The 21,608-nt window shown below is 42.4% G+C and overlaps 1 protein-coding gene across 1 annotated transcript in view; it reads left to right on the top strand.

Annotated features, from left to right (window-relative positions):
- The window catches only part of LRGUK (leucine rich repeats and guanylate kinase domain containing), a gene marked incomplete at both ends in the record, with an annotated part of 51,349 nt that extends 29,741 nt beyond the window's left edge, over positions 1–21,608 (top strand). Inside the window, 9 exons of the mRNA XM_084206485.1 lie at positions 1,438–1,534; positions 2,986–3,099; positions 7,730–7,931; positions 10,661–10,768; positions 11,433–11,528; positions 14,735–14,850; positions 16,303–16,361; positions 17,825–17,917; positions 21,428–21,608. Coding sequence (XP_084062611.1) covers positions 1,438–1,534; positions 2,986–3,099; positions 7,730–7,931; positions 10,661–10,768; positions 11,433–11,528; positions 14,735–14,850; positions 16,303–16,361; positions 17,825–17,917; positions 21,428–21,608 — 1,066 coding nt within the window. The remainder of the gene's footprint in view (positions 1–1,437; positions 1,535–2,985; positions 3,100–7,729; positions 7,932–10,660; positions 10,769–11,432; positions 11,529–14,734; positions 14,851–16,302; positions 16,362–17,824; positions 17,918–21,427) is intronic.

Raw genomic sequence — 21,608 nt, 5'->3', positions numbered from 1 at the left:
GATTTTTTTGGGTTTTTTAGGGATTTTTGGGGTTTTTAGTGGGTTTTTAGTGTTTCCTCCTGGTGGCTGAGGTTTATCCTCATGGGATCTAAGGGAATTCCTTTCCCTGCCTTTTTCCCACTTTAATGGCAAAGCAGAAATGAGGAGAAAAATCTGATTTTTGAACAGACCCAGACCCACTGAATCCTTCAGGCTTAAATTGTTACCTGCATTAAGTGGGGGATTTTGAGAGGTTTTAGTAGGGAGATTTTGGGGTTTTTTAGTGGGTTTTTAGTGTTTCACCCTGGGGGCTGAGGTTTATCCTCATGGGATATCAGGGAATTGCTTTACCTGCCTTTTTCCCACTTTAATGGCAAAGCAGAAACGAGGAAAAAAATCTGATTTTCAAACAGACCCAGACCCACAGAATACTTCAGGCTCTAATTGTTACCTGCATTAATTAACTGGGGGATTTGGGGGTTTTTAAATGGATTTTTTGGGGTTTTTAGTGGGTTTTTAGTGTTTCCTCCTGGTGGCTGAGGTTTATGCTCATGGGATAACAGGGAATTCCTTTCCCAGCCTTTTCCCACTTTAATGACAAAGCAGAAATGTGGAGGAAAATCTGATTTTCAAACAGAACAAGAGCCCGTGAATACTTCAGGCTCTAATTGGTACCTGCATTAATTAGCTAGCAGATTTTGAGGGGTTTTTTAGGGATTTTGGGGGATTTTTTAGGGATTTTTTGGGGTTTTTAGTGGCTTTTTAGTGTTTCCTCCTGGTGGCTGAGGTTTATCCTCATGGGATAACAGGGAATTCCTTTCCCTGCCTTTTTCCCACTTTAATGGCAAAGCAGAAAAGAGGAGAAAAATCTGATTTTCAAACAGACCCAGACCCACTGAATCCTTCAGTATTAAATTTCTACCTGCATTAACTTTCTGCCTTTTTGGGGGGATTTTGTGGGTTTTTATTGTTTTATCCCGGTGTGAAGCTGAGCTAGCTGAGTTTTTACCTTCCCTGCCACTTTCAGGATTGTCTCCCCCCCTCCCCATCAGGCATCTGTTTAAAAATCGGATTTTTTTGCTCTTTCTCCACCTCCCAGCTCCTTTTGCACATTTAGGATTTGACTTTATATCATCCCCAAGCTGACAGGATTGGGGGAATAAAAACGGGTTCATCATTTCTCCTCTGTGACAGCTCCAGCTCAGGCCCCCCTGGGCTGGCCAGGGATTTATAACCAAAACACCCCATTAAATTTCACTTTTTTTGGTGTATTTCACTTTTTTTGGTGTATTTACAGGCTCATCTTTCAAACACCCAGCATTTCAGGCTGTGATTTGCACTTCTTTCTGTTTTTCACATTTCTTTTCCGCTTAAAAATGAAATTATTTCCAGTTCCCCACTGCTATTCCAGAGGGATTTAAACCAGGTTATTTCTTTATTATCCCCTCAATCTCCCAGGCCCTGCCACACCACCAGGAGAGCTTATTTTGGGGAGGAAAACAAATTTGATTATTATTTCGTTTCTGAAGAAGAATTTGACAAAACAGTGAAAGCAGTGAGTACCTGGCTCCTGTCCTTGTGCCTTTTTCCCTGCTGAACTCCACCTCTCTGCCCAAGTCTGGTTAATTTTAATATTATATATTAAAAATATCGTATATTTTTATATAATATATAATTTTAATGTTATTTTAATATTTAGTTTTATGTTTCATAAACATAAAATAAATACTATTTAAAATATTATAATAGATAATGTTATAAATATTATAATAGAAATTTTATTTTATTTTCTAGAAATAAATAAATAAAATAATCTGCTTCCATCTCTCCAGGGCTGCAGAGCTTTGGAATGCCTCAGCCAATCCCAGTTGTGTCGCTTTTCTTCCTTTCCCTTGGAAAATTCCCATTTTTGATATTAATCCACCACAAGGATTCATATTAAAAAAAAAACACCTTGCTTTGGGTTTTCCTTTCCAGGGGGAAGGGATGAGCCAGAAATGCTGCCAGCACTTTCTTCCCAGGATTTTGGGATTTGGTTATCCACGGAAAGGGCGCAAGACCAGACATGGGGGCTCTTGTCTGCTGATTTGGGCTCTCAGTGCCCTCATTAATGCTGATTTTTGGCTCATTAATGCTGATTTTGGGCTCATTAATGCTGATTTTGGGCACTCATTAATTCTGATTTTGAGCCCTCATTAATGCGGATTTTGGGCTACCCTTGCCCTCATTAATGCTGATTTTGGGCTCCCTCATTAATGCTGATTTTGAGCTCCCATTAATGCTGATTTTGAGCTCTCATTAATGCTGATATTAGGCTCTCATTAATTCTGATTTTGGGCTCTCAGTGCCTTCATTAATTTTGCTTTCTCTCATTAATGCTGATTTTGGGCTCTCATTAATGCTGATTTTGGGCTCATTAATGCTGATTTTGGGCTCTCAGTGTCCTCATTAATGCTGATTTTAGGCTCTCATTAAATCTGATTTTGGGCAATCAGTGCCTTCATCAATGCTGATTTTGGGCTCATTAATGCTGATTTTAGGCTCTCATTAACTCTGATTTTGGGCTCATTAATGCTGATTTTAGGCTCTCATTAACTCTGATTTTGGGCTCATTAATGCTGATTTTAGGCTCTCATTAATGCTGATTTTAGGCTCTCATTAACTATGATTTTGGGCTCATTAATGCTGATTTTGGGCTCTCAGTGCCCTCATTAATGCTGATTTTAGGCTCTCATTAACTCTGATTTTGGGCTCATTAATGCTGATTTTGGGCTCTCATTAACTCTGATTTTGGGCTCATTAATGCTGATTTTGGGCTCATTAATGCTGATTTAGGGCTCTCATTAACTCTGATTTTGGGCTCTCAGTGCCCTCATTAACACCGATTTAAACAGGAAGAAACTTTTTAGGGAGAGAAACGATGGAAACCCAAAGCAACCCCCTCTCCTGAGGAAGCTGCTCCCTTTGGCACATCTCCTTTGCCATTCTCCTTGTTCTGAATTCCAGGGGAAATTTCTGGCAACCTACAAGTACAACGGCCACAGCTACGGACTGGCACGAGACACCCTGGAGTCCATAGCCAGGGAGGGGCTGGGCACCTGTGCCCACATGGAAATCGAGGTGAGAGCACCTGGTGGGACAAAGGGTGGGTGGGATTCCCTGAAAATTCCTTCCTGGAAAGGAAAATAAAGGATTGGAACAGGCACTTGGGGGCATTGGTCAGTGGTTGGTCACAGCTGCCAAGAAAGGCAGGAGCCTCCCCTGAAATGGAAAATGCAAAGCCCCTCCCTCCAAATTTATATTTGAAATTAATTATTGTCATTTTGAAGTTAAGGCGCTCTCAGGCAAAGATATGGGAATAGAATTAAGAGTTTACTAGGAAAATTAAGATACAAATATAATGGTACAAAAAGCACTGACAGAGTCAGACTGGCATGAGGCACCTTGGAGCCCATAGCCAGGGAGGGGCTGGGCACCTGTGCCCAGGTGAGATCACCTGGTGGGACAAATCCTACCTGGGACAGGACAAAGGGAACGGCCTCAGGTGGGATTCTGGGGGAAATTGCTTCCTGGAAGGGAAAATAAAGGATTGGAACAGGCACTTGGGGATGTTGGTCAGTGGTTGGTCACAGCTGCCGAGGAAGGCAGGAGCCTCCCCTGAAATGGAAAATGCAAACCCCCTCCCTCCAAATTATATTTGAAATTAATTATTGCAATTTTGAAGTTAAGGGGCTTTCAGCAAAGATATGGGAGCAGGAAGAGCTTACCAGGAAAATTAAAATACAAATATAATGGTACAAAAAGCACTGACAGAGTCAGACTGGCACGAGGCACCTTGGAGTCCATAGCCAGGGAGGGGCTGAGCACCTGTGCCCAGGTGAGATCACCTGGTGGGACAAATCCTACCTGGGACAGAACAAAGGGAACGGCCTCAGGTGGGATTCCCTAAAAATTCCTTCCTGGAAAGGAAAATAAAGGATTGGAACAGGCACTTGGGGATGTTGGTCAGTGGTTGGTCACAGCTGCCAAGAAAGGCAGGAGCCTTCCCTGAAATGGAAAATGCAAACCCCCTCCCTCCAAATTTATATTTAAAATTAATTAATACAGTTTTGAAGTTAAGGGGCTCTCAGGCAAAGATATGGGAGCAGGAAGAAGAGCTTACTAGGAAAATTAAAATACAAATATAACAGTACAAAAAGCACTGACAGAGTCAGACTGGCATGAAGCACCTTGGAGTCCATAGCCAGGGAGGGGCTGAGCACCTGTGCCTACATGGAAATCGAGGTGAGAGCACCTGGTGGGACAAATCCTTCATGGGACAGGGCACAGGGAACGGCCTCAGGTGGGATTCCCTGAAAATTCCTTCCTGGAAGGGAAAATAAAGGATTGGAATGGGCACTTGGGGGCATTGGTCAGTGGTTGGTGAGAGCTGCCGAGGAAGGCAGGAGCCTCCCCTGAAATGGAAAATGCAAACCCCCTCCCTCCAAATTTATATTTGGAATTAATTATTGTCATTTTGAAGTTAAGGGGCTCTCAGGCAAAGATATGGGAATAGAATTAAGAGTTTACTAGGAAAATTAAGATACAAATATAATGGTACAAAAAACACTGACAGAGTCAGACTGGCACGAGACACCATGGAGTCCATAGCCAGGGAGGGGCTGGGCACCTGTGCCCAGGTGAGATCACCTGGTGGGACAAATCCTACCTGGGACAGGACAAAGGGAACGGCCTCAGGTGGGATTCTGGGGGAAATTCCTTCCTGGAAGGGAAAATAAAGGATTGGAACAGGCACTGGGGGACATTGGTCAGTGGTTGGTCACAGCTGCCAAGGAAGGCAGGAGCCTCCCCTGAAATGGAAAATGCAAAGCCCCTCCCTCCAAATTTATATTTGAAATTAATTATTGTCATTTTGAAGTTAAGGGGCTCTCAGCAAAGATATGGGAGCAGGAATAAGAGCTTACTAGGAAAATTAAAATACAAATATAATGGTACAAAAAGCCCTGACAGAGTCAGACTGGCACGAGGCACCTTGGAACCCATAGCCAGGGAGGGGCTGAGCACCTGTGCCCAGGTGAGATCACCTGGTGGGACAAATCCTACCTGGGACAGGACAAAGGGAACGGCCTCGGGTGGGATTCTGGGGGAAATTCCTTCCTGGAAGGGAAAATAAAGGATTGGAATGGGCACTGGGGGACATTGGTCAGTGGTTGGTCACAGCTGCCAAGAAAGGCAGGAGCCTCCCCTGAAATGGAAAATGCAAAGCCCCTCCCTCCAAATTTATATTTGGAATTAATTATTGTCATTTTGAAGTTAAGGGGCTCTCAGCCAAAGATATTGGAGCAGGAATAAGAGCTTACCAGGAAAATTAAAATACAAATATAACTGTACAAAAAGCACTGACAGAGTCAGACTGGCACGAGACACCATGGAGTCCATAGCCAGGGAGGGGCTGGGCACCTGTGCCCAGGTGAGATCACCTGGTGGGACAAATCCTACCTGGGACAGGACAAAGGGAACGGCCTCAGGTGGGATTCTGGGGGAAATTCCTTCCTGGAAAGGAAAATAAAGGATTGGAATGGGCACTTGGGGGCATTGGTCAGTGGTTGGTCACAGCTGCCAAGCAAGGCAGGAGCCTCCCCTGACATGGAAAATGCAAAGCCCCTCCCTCCAAATTATATTTGAAATTAATTAATATAATTTTGAAATGAAGTGTCTCCCATGCAAAGATATGGGAGCAGGAATAAGAGGTTACCAGGAAAATTAAAATACAAATATAACTGTACAAAAAGCACTGACAGAGTCAGACTGGCACGAGGCACCTTGGAGCCCATAGCCAGGGAGGGGCTGGGCACCTGTGCCCAGGTGAGATCACCTGGTGGGACAAATCCTACCTGGGACAGGACACAGGGAACGGCCTCAGGTGGGATTCTGGGGGAAATTCCTTCCTGGAAGGGAAAATAAAGGATTGGAACAGGCACTTGGGGATGTTGGTCAGTGGTTGGTCACAGCTGCCAAGAAAGGCAGGAGCCTTCCCTGAAATGGAAAATGCAAACCCCCTCCCTCCAAATTATATTTGAAATTAATTACTGTAATTTTGAAGTTGAGGGGCTCTCAGGCAGATATGGGAGCAGCAAGAAGAGCTTGCCAGGAAAATTAAAATACAAATATAATGGTACAAAGGCATTGGTCAGTGGTGGCCTTGGCAGTGCTGAGGGAATGATTTTCGAGGGCTTTTCCAACCTTGGTTTAGTCAGAAGGATCCCTTTGCTGGTCTGCTTCAAATTCCACAAACACTCAGTTTCAAGGAAAAAATCCCCACTCTTTTCTGTGCTTTATTTTCAAGTAGAAAAAAATGAGGTCCAGCTTCAACAAACACTCAGTTTCAAGAATAAACCTGTGTGCTCCTCTGGTTTATTTTCAAGGAGAAAAAAACTGAGCTTCAAATTCCACAAACGCTCACTTTCAAGAAAAAAACCCCACAGTTTTCTCTGCTTGTTTTTTGAGGAGAAAAAATGAGCTCCAAATTCCACAAATGCTCAGTTTCAAGAAAAAAACCCCACAGTTATCTCTGCTTGTTCTATGTGGAGAAAAAAAAGAGCTCCAAATTAACAAACACTCAGTTTCAAGGAAAAAACCCAGTGTTTGCTGTGCTTTATTTTCAAGAGAAAAAAACTGAGCTCCAAATTTCACAAACACTCCGTTTCAAGAAAAAAACTAAAGTTTTTCTCTGCTCTATTTTCAAGGAGAAAAAAATGAGGTCCAGCTTCAACAAACACTCAGTTTCAGGAATAAACCTGTGTGCTCCTCTGGTTTATTTTCAAGGAGAAAAAAACTGAGCTTCAAATTCCACAAACACTCAGTTTCAAGAAAAAAAAACCACTTTTTTTTCACTTCTTTATTTTGAAGGAGAAAAAACTGAGCTCAAAATTAAACAAACACTCAGTTTCAAGGAAAAAACCACTGGTCTTTTCTCCTTTGCTTTCAAGGTGAAAAACCTCAGCTCCAAATTTCACAAACACTCAGTTTTAAGGAAAAAACCCAGTTTTCTTTGCTTTATTTTCAAGGAGAAAAAAACTGAGCTCCAAATTTCACAAACCACAGTTTTTCTCTGCTCTATTTTCAAGGAGATAAAAATGAGGTCCAGCTTCAACAAACACTCAGTTTCAAGAATAAACCTGTGAGCTCCTCTGGTTTATTTTCAAGGAGGAAAAAACTGAGCTTCAAACTCCACAAACGCTCAGTTTCAAGGAAAAAACCCACTTTTTTTTTCACTTCTTTATTTTGAAGGAGAAAAAACTGAGCTCAAAATATAACAAACAATCAATTTCAAGAAAAAAAAACGCTGATTTTTTTCTCCTTTGCTTTCAAGGTGAAAAACCCCAGTTCCAACTTCAACAAACACTCAGTTTCAAGAAAAAACCTACTGTTTTCTCTGCTTTATTTTCAAGGAGAAAAAACCTGAGCTCCAAATTCCACAAACGCTCAGTTTCAAGAAAAAAACCCCCACTGTTTTCTGTGCTTATTTTTTGAGGAGAACAAAATGAGGTCCAGCTTCAACAAACACTTGGTTTCAAGAATAAACCTGTGTGCTCCCCTGGTTTATTTTCAAGGAGAAAAAAACTGAGCTTCAAACTCCACAAATTCAAGAAAAAAAACCCCCACAGTTTTCTCTGCTTTCTTTTTAAGAGAAAAAACTCAGAAAGTGTCAAGAAAATCCCATTTTTTTCCCCTCTGCTCCATTTCCCAGGGTGTCCGTAGCTTGAAGAAGACCCACTACAGACCCAGGTACGTCCTGCTGCTGCCCAAGGACAAAGTGAAGTACGGGGAGCACCTGAGGAGGACGGGATTGTTCAGCAGGCCCGAGATTGAGGATGCTGTGGGCAGGGTGGACATGTACCTGCAGATCAGCCAGGACAACCCCGGCTACTTCGACGCCATCATCAACACCGGTGCGTTAATTGCTGATTGCCTCGGGGTAATTAGGGGTGGAGGGGCAGCAGCTCCGTGAGTTGATCTTCTTTTTGCCAAGGTTGGGGTGAAATGTGTGAGATGGTGTTTATTGTTGGGACTCTGATGTTTATCAGTTATTATCTATATTAGTTATTATCTATATTTCAGTCTCACAAACCCTGAGTTCACAGCACTTCAATAACAAACTAAAGATGCAGCCCCATCTCTCTCTCTCCAAGGCCTTTTAACCTGTCCAATTAAGAAATGACACCTCAATTATTTTCACCCAATTATAATAAATTATTATAATAGATTATAAATAATTATTATAACAATTATAAATTATCCTTCAAACCAATACCCAAGCACCCGTGCCCACAATGGGCATTTTTATCCAATGACACAAAACCACCCAAACCCTGGAGAAGAAGGTGGAGAAGAAGAAGGTGAAGAAGAAGGAAAAGGTGAAGAAGAGGGACCAGCCTCTGCCCCCAAACCCCCTTGTTTTATATACATTATATATGTATTTTAATATACATTACATATATACCTTATATTTTATATACATTTTATATACAGTATATATCTCTTGCTTTATATCCAGTCCTGCATTCCAAACCCTTAAACTCTGAGTTTCCCAGCCTGTGGTGTCACACACTTCTGTTCAAACTGCACACCCACAACCCCAGCTCCATCATTCCATTCTGGAAGCTTCTCCAGGGCCTCAGGTCAGGGCAGTGTTCTCTTGGGGTCAGAGCCTGGCAGCACAGACAGTCCCAGATTCCCAGCAGCCAGGGCTCCAAGGAGTTAATTGCTGATTGCCTTTGGGGTAATAAGGGATGGAGGGGCAGCAGCTCGGTGCATTGATCATATTTTTGCCAAGGTTGTGGTTAAATGTGTGAGATGGTGTTTATTGTTGGCACTCTGATGTTTATCAGTTATTATCTATATTAGTTATTATCTATATTTCAGTCTCACAAACCCTGAGTTCTGCAGCACTTCAATAACAAATTAAAAATGGAGCCCCATCTCTCTCTCTCCAAGGCCTTTTAACCTGTCCAATTAAGAAATGACACCTCAATTATTTTCACTTTTAACCCAATACCCAACCACCCATGCCCACAATGGGGACTTTTTATCCAATGACACAAAACCACCCAGACCCCTGGAGAGGAAGGTGGAGAAGAAGGAGCAGCACTGCCCCAAAGCCTCCATCTTGTGTTGTATTTAATATTGTATTGGGAATCAGATGTTTATTAGTTATTATCTATATTTTAGTCTCACAAACCCTGAGTTCACAGCACTTCAATAACAAACTAAAAATGGAGCCCCATCTCTCCCCACAAAGCCTTTTAACCTGTCCAATTAAGAAATGACACCTCAATTATTTTCAACCAATTATAATAAATTATAATATTAATTATTATAAATTACTATAAATAATTACAATAATAATTATAAATTATCCTTCAACCCAATACCCAAGCACCCATGCCCGCAATGGGGACTTTTTATCCAATGACACAAAACCACCCAAAGCCCTGGAGAAGAAGGTGGAGAAGAAGAAGGTGAAGAAGAAGGAGAAGGTGAAGAAGAGGGACCAGCCTCTGCCCTCAAACCCCCTTGTTTTATATACATTATATATGTATTTTAATATACATTACATATATACCTTGTATTTTATATACATTTTATATACAGTATATATCTCTTGCTTTATATCCAGTCCTGCATTCCAAACCCTTAAACTCTGAGTTTCCCAGCCTGTGGTGTCACACACTTCTGTTCAAACTGCACACCCACAACCCCAGCTCCATCATTCCATTCTGGAAGCTTCTCCAGGGCCTCAGGTCAGGGCAGTGTTCTCTGGGGGTCAGAGCCTGGCAGCACAGACAGTCCCAGATTCCCAACAGCCAGGGTTTCAAGGAGTTAATTGCTGATTGCCTTTGGGGTAATTAGGGATGGAGGGGCAGCAGGTTGGTGAGTTGATCTTCTTTTTGCCAAGGTTGGGGTTAAATGTGTGAGTTGGTGTTTATTGTTGGGACTCAGATGTTTATCAGTTATTATCTATATTTCAGACTCAGAAACCCTGAGTTCTGCAGCACTGCACTCTGACAGTCTAAAAATGGAGCCCCATCTCTCTCTCTCCAAGGTCTTTTAAGGTTAACCTGTCCAATTAAGAAATGACACCTCAATTATTTTCACTTTTAACCCAATACCCAACCACCCATGCCCACAATGGGGCAAAAAAAAAAGTCCCAGATTCCCAGCAGCCAGGGTTCCAGCAGCAGGTGGGAGGGAGAATCCTTTCTGGAAAGATTCCCTCTGTAATTCATTTTCTTAGTGGAGTTTTTGGTGTTCAGCACATTAAATTACAACACCGTGGTGTAAAAATTGCAAATTTTGAGTGTGGTACACAGAGCTTGTCATTTAAATATGGCCCTAAAGAAATAATCCAGAAGGAAAATGTTTGAGTGCAGAGAATGTCAAAAAACAAATTCCTAAATTTAGAAAATATTGAAGTGCAGAGAACAGCATTTTTTTGAATGTGCTGTTTATGAAGGTTTTTCTCCTCAAGATTGGTTAAAAATGTATTTCTGTGCCGTGCAATGCATTTCTGCATTTTCTGGCTGAGCTAAAAACATATTTCTGTGTCAAAATTGTGTGATTTGTGTCTTTGCCCTGATGCAAAGTTGGTTTTTATTCCATTCCTCTCCCCTCTCTGCAGATGAGGCGGATGAGGCGTTCTCAGACCTGACTCTCCTCGTCAAGGTCTACCTGGGCATGGAGCCGCCCGACATCCTGGAGAACTTCCAAGGCCCCAGGGCCAGGGCAGGTAAAGAGCCTTCATCCCCAGGATATTCCTGTTCATTGGTGACTGATTGATTGATTGATTGATTGATTGATTGAATCTGTCAGTGGTGCAGCCTGTGGGACCTGGAACCGCCACGAGCTGCTCTGCAACGGCTCTGCCGGGCTGCTCCCTCCAGGAGGATGGGCTGGGGCTCAGAGGGAGTTTCCTGACTCTTTTTTGGGCTCAGATGGAATTTCCTGATGCTTTTTTGGCCTCAGGTGGAGTTTCATGACTCCTCTCAGGGTGGTTTTGGGCTCTGGATGTTTTCCTGACCCTTTTTTGGGCTTAGATGGAGTTTCCAACTCTCCTGAGGATGGTTTTGGGCTCTGGATGGAGTTCCCTGACCATTTTTGTGGGCTCTGGATGGAGTTTTCTGATTCCTCTGAAGGTTTTGGGCTCAGATGGAGTTTCCTGACTCCTCTGAGGATGATTTTGGGCTCTGCATGGTCTCCTGACTCTTTTTTTGGGCTCAGTTGGAGATTACTGACCCTTTTTTGGGCTCAGATGGAGTTTCCTGGCCCATCTGAGGATGGTTTTGGGCTCAGAGGGAGTTTCCAACTCTCCTGAGAATAGTTTGGGGCTCTGGATGGTCTCCTGTCTCTTTTTTGGGCTCAGGTGGAATTTCCTGACTCTTTTTTGGGCTCAGATGGAGTTTCCAACTCTCCTGGTGATGATTTTGGGCTCTGGATGGAGTTTCCTGACTCTTTTTTGGCTCAGATGGAGTTTCCTGACTCCTCTGAAGGTTTGGGGCTCAGATGGAGTTTCCAACTCTCTTGAGGATGGTTTTGGGCTCAGATGGAGTTTTCTGACCATTCTGAGGATGGTTTTGGGCTCAGATAGACTTTCCTGACTATTTTTTTGGGCTCACATGGAGTTTCCTGACTCCTCTGAAGGTTTTGTGCTCAGGTGGAGTTTTCTGACTCCTTTTTTTGGGCTCAGATGGACTTTCCTGACTCTTTTTTGGGCTCAGATGGAGTTTCCAACTCTCCTGAGGATGGTTTGGGGCTCAGATGGAGTTTCCAACTCTCCTGAGGATGGTTTGGGGCTCAGATGGAGTTTCCAACTCTCCTGAGGATGGTTTTGGGCTCTGGATGGAATTTCCTGACTCTTTTTTGGGCTCAGATGGAGTTTCCTGACTCCTCTGAAGGTTTTGGGCTCAGGTGGAGTTTCCTGACTCTCCTGGTGATGGTTTTGGGCTCTGGATGGAGTTTCCTGACTCCTCTGAGGATGATTTTGGGCTCTGCATGATCTCCTGACTCTTTTTTGGGCTCAGATGGAGTTTCCAACTCTCCTGAGAATGGTTTTGGGCTCAGATGGACTTTTCTGACCCATTTTGGACTCAGGTGAAGTTTCCTGACTCCTCTAAGGGTGGTTTTGGGCTCTGCATGTTTTCCTGACCCTTTTTTGGGCTCAGATGGAGTTTCCTGACTCCTCTGAAGGTTTTGAGCTCAGATGGAGTTTCCAACTCTCCTGAGGATGGTTTTGGGCTCAGATGGACTTTCCTGACTCTTTTTTGGGCTCAGGTGGAGTTTCCTGACTCCTTTGAAGGTTTTGGGCTTAGGTGGAATTTCCTGACTCTCCTGATGATGATTTTGGCTCAGATGGAGTTTCTAACTCTCCTGAGGATTGTTTTGGGCTTTGGATTGATCTCCTGACTATTTTTTCAGGCTCAGATGGACTTTCCTGACTTTTTTGGGCTCTGGATGGAGTTTCTGACTCCTTTTTGGGCTCAGAGGGAATTTCCAACTCTCCTGGGGACGGTTTGGAGCTCTGGATGGTCTCCTGACTCTTTTTTGGGCTAAGGTGGAATTTCCTGAATCCTCTGAGGATGGTTTTGGGCTCTGGATGGAGTTTCCTGACTCCCCTGAAGGTTTTGGGCTCAGATGGACTTTCCTGACTGTTTTTTTGAACTCAGGTGGAGTTTCCCGACTCCTCTAAGGATGGTTTTGGGCTCTGGATTGGTCTCCTGACTCTTTTTTCAGGTTCAGATGGAGTTCCCTGATGCTTTTTGGGCTCTGGATGGAGTTTCCTGACTCCTCTGAGGATGATTTTGGGCTCTGCATGGTCTCCTGACTCTTTTTTGGGCTCAGAGGGAGTTTCCAACTCTCCTGAGGATGTTTTTGGGCTCAGATGGACTTTTCTGACCCTTTTTCAGGCTCAGATGGAGTTTCCTGATGGTTTTTTGGGCTCTGGATGGAGTTTCTGACTCCTTTTTTGGCTCAGATGGAGTTTCCTTACCCCTCTGTGGATGATTTTGGGTTCAGATGGAGTTTCCTGACTCCTCTGATGGTTTTGGGCTCTGGATGGAGTTTCCTGACCTTTTTTTGGGCTCAGATGGAGTTTCCTGGCCCATCTGAGGATGGGTTTGGATTTGGATTTGTCCCATTCCAGATAAATCCCAGCTGAGGGTGCTCATGGCTTTGTTCCTCCCCAACTCGAGCAGCAAGGAGCCGGGCTGGCACCGGGACCTGCCCCAGGACAGCACAAAGAGCAGGAAAATCAGGATAAAGAGAGGAAAAGACAGCTCCAAAATCCCCTCCCAGTGCTTTTGGGGTGATCCACTGACCCCCAACCCTCCGTGGGGCGGCTCAAGGAAGCCTTTTAACCCCTGAGTGGCCGAGGCTGGAGCCTCCCAGCTGATCCAGGAGCTCGCTCTCATTCCTGCTGGGGTGGCTCGGGGCAGGGAATGGCTCCAGGCAGAATTCCAGGGGATTCCTGAGCAGGAAGGTGTGACAGGGATCACAGGGGCTCAGGGTGGGGGAGGAGAGGAGAAAGCTGACCCCATGTTCAGAAGGCTGGTGGATTATTTTATGAGACATATTATCATTATATTTAAATTATTATATTTAAATATATTATTATATATATTATTATATTATATTAAAATTATACTAGAAGAACAGAAGGAAGGGTTTCATCAGGAGGCAGCTGAGAATAGAAAAGGAATGAATAACAAAGGTTTGGACTGACTGAAACAGTCTGGACAGCTGGACTGGGATTGTAATATTATTATTATATTTTTATTATTATATTTATTATTGATTAGAAACAACCCCATGAGCCCAATCCCAGCTCCACCTGTTCATCCCACAGCAGCAGACAATCATTGTTTGCATTTTGTTCCTGAGGCCTCTCAGCTTCTCAGGGGGAAAAATCCCAAGGAAAGGATCCCCTTATCAAACAGGGATCCTGTTATCAGACAGGGATCCCCTTATCAAACAGGGATCCTGTTATCAGACAGGGATCCCCTTATCAGACAGGGATCCCATTACCAAACAGGGATCCCATTATCAAACAGGGATCCTCCTATCAAACAGGGATCCCCTTATCAAACACGGATCCCCTTATCAGACAGGGATCCCCTTATCAGACAGGGATCCCGTTATCAAACATGGATCCTCCTATCAAACACAGATCCCGTTATCAGACAGGGATCCCCTTATCAACCATGGATCCTCCTATCAAACATGGATCCCCTTATCAACCATGGATCCTCCTATCAAACATGGATCCCCTTATCAAACAGGGATCCCGTTATCAAACAGGGATCCCATTATCAAACACGGATCCTCCTATCAAACATGGATCCCCTTATCAAACAGGGATCCCGTTATCAAACATGGATCCTCCTATCAAACACAGATCCCGTTATCAGACTGGGATCCCGTTAATCAAACAGGGATCCCCTTATCAAACACAGATCCCATTATCAAACACAGATATCCTTATCAGACACGGATCCCCTTATCAAACAGGGATCCCTTACCAATCCTCCCCGTGGCCCCCAGCAGTCACTCCAGCTCCTCTCCCACCCAAAGCCCCCCTGCCCCTCCCCACCCTGGCCGTGCCGCTCCGGGCCGGGCACTGGAACATTCCGGAATGCCGTCGGGATTGTTCCTCCCTGCCGTGTCCGGGTGTTCCTGCTGAGGCTCCTCCCGCCCCCCCCAGGTTCCAGAACCTTCCCGGAGGAAAAGGCTCCGTCCTACGGCGACCTCCTGCACATCTCCACCAAAAACTACCCCCGGGACCTGCTGGAGATGCTGACGGCACCGCCCGGCTCCGTGGTGAGCGCCAGCCCCGGCACGCAGACTGCGGCTGCGGAGATCGACTTACAGTTACATTTATATTTATATTTATATTTATATTTATATTTATATTTATATTTATATTTATATTTATATTTATATTTATATTTATATTTATATTTATAGGAATGCTTTATTGCTATTGACTTCATTTCCATTTCTGTCAATATTTTATTTCTATTTATTTTATTTATATTTATATGAATGCTTAATTGCTATTTACTTTATTCCTATTTGTGTGAATATTTTATTTCTATTTCTTTTCTTTCTATCTCTGTGAATATTTTATTTCCATTTATGTGAATATTTTTATATTTATTTAATTTCTATTTATGTCAATATTTTTTATATTTATTTAATCTCTATTTCTATGAATATTTTATTTCTATTTATGTGAGGTTTTTTTAATATTTATTCTATTTCTATTTATGTGAATATTCTATTTCTATTTATTTAATTTCTATTTATGTGAATATTTTATTTCCATTTCTTTTCTTTCTATCTCTGTGAATATTTTATTTCTATTTATTTTATTTCTATTTATGTGAATATTTTATTTCTATTTATGTGAATATTTTATTTCTATTTATTTTATTTCTATTTATGTGACTATTTTTAATATTTATTTTGTTTCTATTTGTGTGAATATTTTATTTCTATTTATTTTATTTCTATTTCTGTGAATATTTTTTATATTTATTCCATTTCTATTTCTGTGACTATTTTATTTCTCTTTATTGAGCAGTTTAATTTGCTCTGTCTCAGCCCATGGCATTAATTGATTAATTGATAATTCATATCAGAGCTATCACCTGATACCAAAGCAGGATGGAATTTTAATATATTTTAATTTATATAATTTTATTTATATTTATTTTTAAATTTATATTTATTTTATTTCTATCTATGCAAATATTTTATTTAAAATAATTTTATTTCTATTTATGAGACTATTTTATTTCTATTTCTTTTATTTCTATTTATGCAAACATTTTATTTCTATTTCTTTTATTTCTATTTATGTGACTATTTTATTTCTATTTATTTTATGTCTATTTATTGAGCAGTTGAACTGTAAATTGATAACTGATATCAGAGGCATCAGCTGATACCAAAGCAGGATGGATTTTTTATATATTTATATCTATAATTTTATTTATAAATGTATCTTTATTTTATTTCTATTTATAGGCATAAATAGAAAAATAAAAATTAAAATTAAACAAGAAAAATTTTTTAAAAACTAATATAAAAATATTTTCAATTTATCCATTATCCACCTCATCAATCCCTGCTGTTTCCCCAGGATATTTAAATTTAAACCCCCTGGAATTTCAGCAGCAGAAAGGAGGATCCAAACCATTGAAATCACCACAAATAATTGAAATTATTGTTTTAAAATTGTCATTTTTTTCTTTTTCCATTCCCCAGGAAGAAGCCTCTTTCCAAAGACGTTTCTCTGCAGCCCGGAAGCTGCTCCTATCCCACAGGTAACCTGGAAAAATTCCAATTATTCCAATTTATTCCGATTTTATTCCAATTTAATTCCAATTTAATTCCAATTTAATTCCAATTTAATTCCTTCCAGTCAACTCCCAAACACCTTTTTAGGGTTTCCTCCCCACTTTTTGTGTTTCTTCCCCATTTTTAGTGCTTTTTTCTCTCATTTTTTAGGCTTTCTTCCCCACTTTTGGAGTTTTTTCCCCACTTTCTGGCATTTCTTCCACATTTTTAGGGTTCCTTCCCCAATTTTTAGCATTTCTCCCCCATTTTTTTTAGTTTCTTCCCAATTTTTGGGGTTCCTTCTGCCACTTTTAGCATTTCTTCCCTCACTTTTTAGGGCTTCTTCCCAATTTTAGAGTTTCTTCCTCATTTTTGGGGTTCCTTCCCCAATTTTTAGCATTTCTCCCCCATTTTTAGGAATCCTTTCCCATTTTTGGGGTTTATTTCCCATTTTTAGTGTTTCTTCCTCCCTTTTTAGTGTTTATTTCCCATTTTTTAGGGTTTCTTCCCCACTTTTGATTCTTTCCTCCCCATGTTTTTGGTTTTCTTACCCCCTTTTGAGAGTTTCTTCCTCATTTTTACAGTTTCTTCCTCACTTTTTAGGGTTTCTAACAATTTTTAGGGTTTCTTCCCCATTTTTTTTGTTTCCTTCCCCACTTTTAGGGTTTCTTCCCCTCTTATTAGGGTTGCTTCCCAATTTTGGGGGTTTATTTCCCCTTTTTAGTGTTTCTTCCCCACTTTTTGGGGTTTCTTCCCCATTTTTCGTTATTCTTGCCCCCTTTTTAGGGTTCCTTCCCAATTTTTAGAGTTTCTTCTTCACTTTTTGGGGTTTCTTCTCCATTTTTAGTGATTCTTGCCCCTTTTTAGGGTTTCTTCTCCATTTTTAGTGATTCTTGCCCCTTTTTAGGGTTTCTTCCCACTTTTAAAGGTCCCTTCCCCATTTTTAGGGGTTTTTTGCCACTTTTTAGCATTTCTTCCTCATTTTTAGGGTTTCTAATTAATCTCTAAATTTCTGATTAATCTCACCCCACTTGGGCTGTTCTAAATTAAAAAAAAAAAAAGAAAAATCTCAATTTTTTTATTAACCTCACCCCACTTGGGCTGTGCTAAATAGAAAACAAATTTCTTACTAACTGTGCTAAATTAAAAAAAAAAAAATCCCAATTTCTGATTGACCTCACCCCACCTGGGCTCTGCTAAATACAAAAAAATAAATCTCAATTTCTGATTAATCTCACCCCACTTGGGGTGTAATAAATAAAATTTAAAATTTCAATTTCTGATTGACCTCACCCCACTTGGGCTGTGATAAATAAAATTTAAAATGTCAATTTCTGATTGGCCTTGCCCCACTCGGGCTGTGCTGAACAAACACAAACCTCCCTTTTTTCTCTCAGGGCAGGCTGCCCCGTGGTGCCCTGGTGAATAATTTGATTTTGGGTGGTTTCAGGCACGTGGACCCCGAGTGCCAGCCCTCCAACCAGCAGCTGCCCCGGCCGGTGCCGCCGCTGTCCTCGGGCTCCAGGAACACCCCCGAGAGCAGGTGAGGCACCTGGGCTGGGCGGGGGGCAGGTGGGCCATCATCATCATTAATCATCACCATCATCATCATCACAACCATCACCATCATCATCACCATCACTAATCATCATCACCATCATCAATCACTAATCATCATCACCATCATCAATCACTAATCATCATCACCATCATCACCATCATCATCACCATCATTAATCATCATCGCCATCATCAATCATCATCACCATCATCATCATCATCACCACCATCATCATCACAACCATCACCATCATCATCACCATCACTAATCATCATCACCATCATCAATCACTAATCATCATCACCATCATCAATCATCAATCATCATCACTAATCATCATCACCATCACTAATCATCATCACCATCATTAATCACCATCACCATCATCACCATCACCATCATCACCATCACCATTATCATCATCACCATCTTCATCACCATCATTAATCATCATCACCATCACTAATCATCATCACCATCATCAATCACTAATCATCACCATCATCAGTCATCAATCATCATCACCATCATCAATCACTAATCATCATCACCATCATCAGTCATCAATCATCATCACCATCATCATCACCATCATTAATCATCATCACCATCATTAATCATCATCACCATCACCATCATCAATCATCAATCACCATCACATTCATCACCATCACCATCATCACCATCATCACCACCACCATCATCACCACCACCATCATCATCATCACCATCACCACCATCACCATTATCATCATCATCATCATCCTCATCACCATCACCATCATCACCATCATCACCACCATAACCATCACCCTCATCATCCTCATTCACCTGGGGGTGTGGGATAATTAAACCATCACCACCATCACCATCATCATCATCACCATCATCACCATCACCACCACCACCATCACTATTATCATCATCATCTTCATCACCATCACCATTATCATCCTTATCACCATCACCATCATCACCAACATCACCACCATCACCACCACCACCATCATCATCATCCTCATCATCCTCATTCATCTGGGGGTGCGGGATAATTAAACCATCATCACCATCACCACCATCATCACCACCATCATCATCATCACCATCATCATCACCACCATCACCACCACCACCATCATCATCATCATCCTCATTGACCTGGGGGTGTGGGATAATTAAACCATCATCACCATCACCATCATCATCATCACCATCACCATCATCATCACCATCATCATCACCACCATCACCACCACCACCATCATCATCATCATCATCATCCTCATCATCCTCATTCACCTGGAGGTGCGGGATAATTAAACCATCATCACCATCACCATCACCATCATCATCATCACCACTATCATCATCACCACCATCACCACCACCACCATCATCATCATCATCATCATCCTCATCCTCATCATCCTCATTCACCTGGGGGTGCAGGATAATTAAACCATCATCACCATCACCATCATCACCAACACCATCCTCATCCTCATGGAGCTGTGGGTGCAGGGTAATTAAGCCATCACCATCATCATCCTCACTGACCCGTTCTATTGGCACAATGTCCCAATATCAGCGGATGGAGCGGGCCTGGGCTCGTCCGGGCTCTGGTGTTTCACCACAGAGATCCCTCTGGCTGGCTGGATGCTGCAGCTGGGCACTGAGAGCAAGGCCAGGCTGGTCAGAACTCAGCCTTACCTCTGGAGAGAGTCCTTAGGCTGGGTGAAGAGGAAAGGAGAGGATTCTACAGCAGGGTTTAATCCAGAGCTTTATTCCAGGGTCTCAGATCTCTGAATCTTGGTACAGCTACAGCAGAATCCCAGCTGCGTGGTCCCAGGTCCTTTTAAGCCCAGGTCCATGCTCCCAGGTCCTTTTAAGCCCAGGTCCATGGTCTCCAGCTCCTTTTAAGCCCAGGTCCATGTTCTCCAGGTCCTTTTAAGCCCAGGTCCATGGTCTCCAGGTCCTTTTAAGCCCAGGTCCATGCTCCCAGGTCCTTTTAAGCCCAGAGGGAGGGGGAAGGGAGAGGATAGGTGAGCTACCAACCAGGTGGGAGAGGGTGAGTCTCAGGGGACAATGACACTCAGACAGGTCAATGATCCCAGGGCTCAGAAGCATCTTTTGAACTTCTGCCCTTGCTGGAATGTTAAGCTTGATGGACATCACTTAGGAAGAGGCAAAGGGAGGGGAGCAGAGAGGGTATTGCTACCTGGGAAAGGACTGGGAAGTCTAAAGCAGGAAATTACAACACACTGCAACAAACCAGGAATCTGTTAAACCAGGAATCTTTTAAACCAGGAATCCTTTAAAGCTCCTCTTTTAAACCAGGAATCCTTTAAACCCCCTCTTTTAAACCAGGAATCTTCTAAACCAGGAATCCTTTAAAGCTCCTCTTTTAAACCTGGAATCTTTTAAACCAGGAATATTTTAAACCCCCTCTTTTAAACCAGGAATCTCCTAAACCAGGAATCCTTTAAAGCTCCTCTTTCAAACAGGAATCCTTTCAAGCTCCTCTTTAAACCAGGAATTCTCTAAACCAGGAATCTTCTAAAGCTCCTCTTTTAAACCAGGAATCCTTTAAAGCTCCTCTTCTAAACCAGGAATCCTTTAAAGCTCCTCTTTTAAACCAGGAATCTTCTAAACCTGGAATCTTTTAAAGCTCCTCTTTTAAACCAGGAATCCTTTAAAGCTCCTCTTTTAAACCAGGAATCCTTTAAACCCCCTCTTTTAAACCAGGAATCCTTTAAAGCTCCTCTTTTAAACCTGGAATCTCTTAAACCAGGAATATTTTAAACCCCCTTTTTTAAGCCAGGAATCTTCTAAACCAGGAATCCTTTAAACCTCCTCTTTCAAACAGGAATCCTTTCAAGCTCCTCTTTTAAACCAGGAATTCTCTAAACCAGGAATCTTTTAAAGCTCCTCTTTTAAACCAGGAATCCTTTAAAGCTCCTCTTTTAAACCTGGCATCTTTTAAACCCGGAATATTTTAAACCCCCTCTTTTAAACCAGGAATCTTTAAAACCAGGAATCCTTTAAAGCTCCTCTTTTAAAACAGGAACCTTTTGAACCAGGAATCTTTTAAAGCTCCTCTTTTAAACCTGGAATCTTCTAAACCAGGAATCCTTTTACCCTCCTATTTTAAACCAGGAATCTTCTAAACCGGGAATCCTTTAAAGCTCCTCTTTTAAACCTGGAATCCTTTAAAGCTCCTCTTTTAAACCAGGAACCTTTTGAACCAGGAATCTTTCAAAGCTCCTCTTTTAAACCAGGAATCTTTTAAACCAGGAATCCTTTAAACCTCCTTTTTAAAACCAGGAATCTTTTGAACCAGGAATATTTTAAACCCCCTCTTTTAAACCAGGAATCTTTAAAACCAGGAATCCTTTAAAGCTCCTCTTCTAAACCAGGAATCCTTTAAACCAGGAGCCCTGTAAGCCGGAGCTTTAGGCGCCCGGCTCTAACGCAGGACCGTCTCTCCCGCAGTTTCATGGACCTGGGGCTGGGCTGGAGGCAGGTGTTCCTGCCGCCCGACTCGTGCGGGGCCGAGCAGTTCCTGTGGGCCAAGCTGCCCCTGCCGCAGCGGCACCTCTCCTCGGCCGGGCTGGGGCCGGGCTTCTCCCGCGGCTGGAGCGGCGTCTGCGGCAGCCCGGAGCCAGGTGGGTGA

Source organism: Fringilla coelebs (genome assembly GCF_963513975.1).
Source record: "Fringilla coelebs genome assembly, chromosome: 5".
Classification (NCBI taxonomy): domain Eukaryota; kingdom Metazoa; phylum Chordata; class Aves; order Passeriformes; family Fringillidae; genus Fringilla; species Fringilla coelebs.
This window is presented reverse-complemented; position numbering and strand designations above follow the sequence as displayed.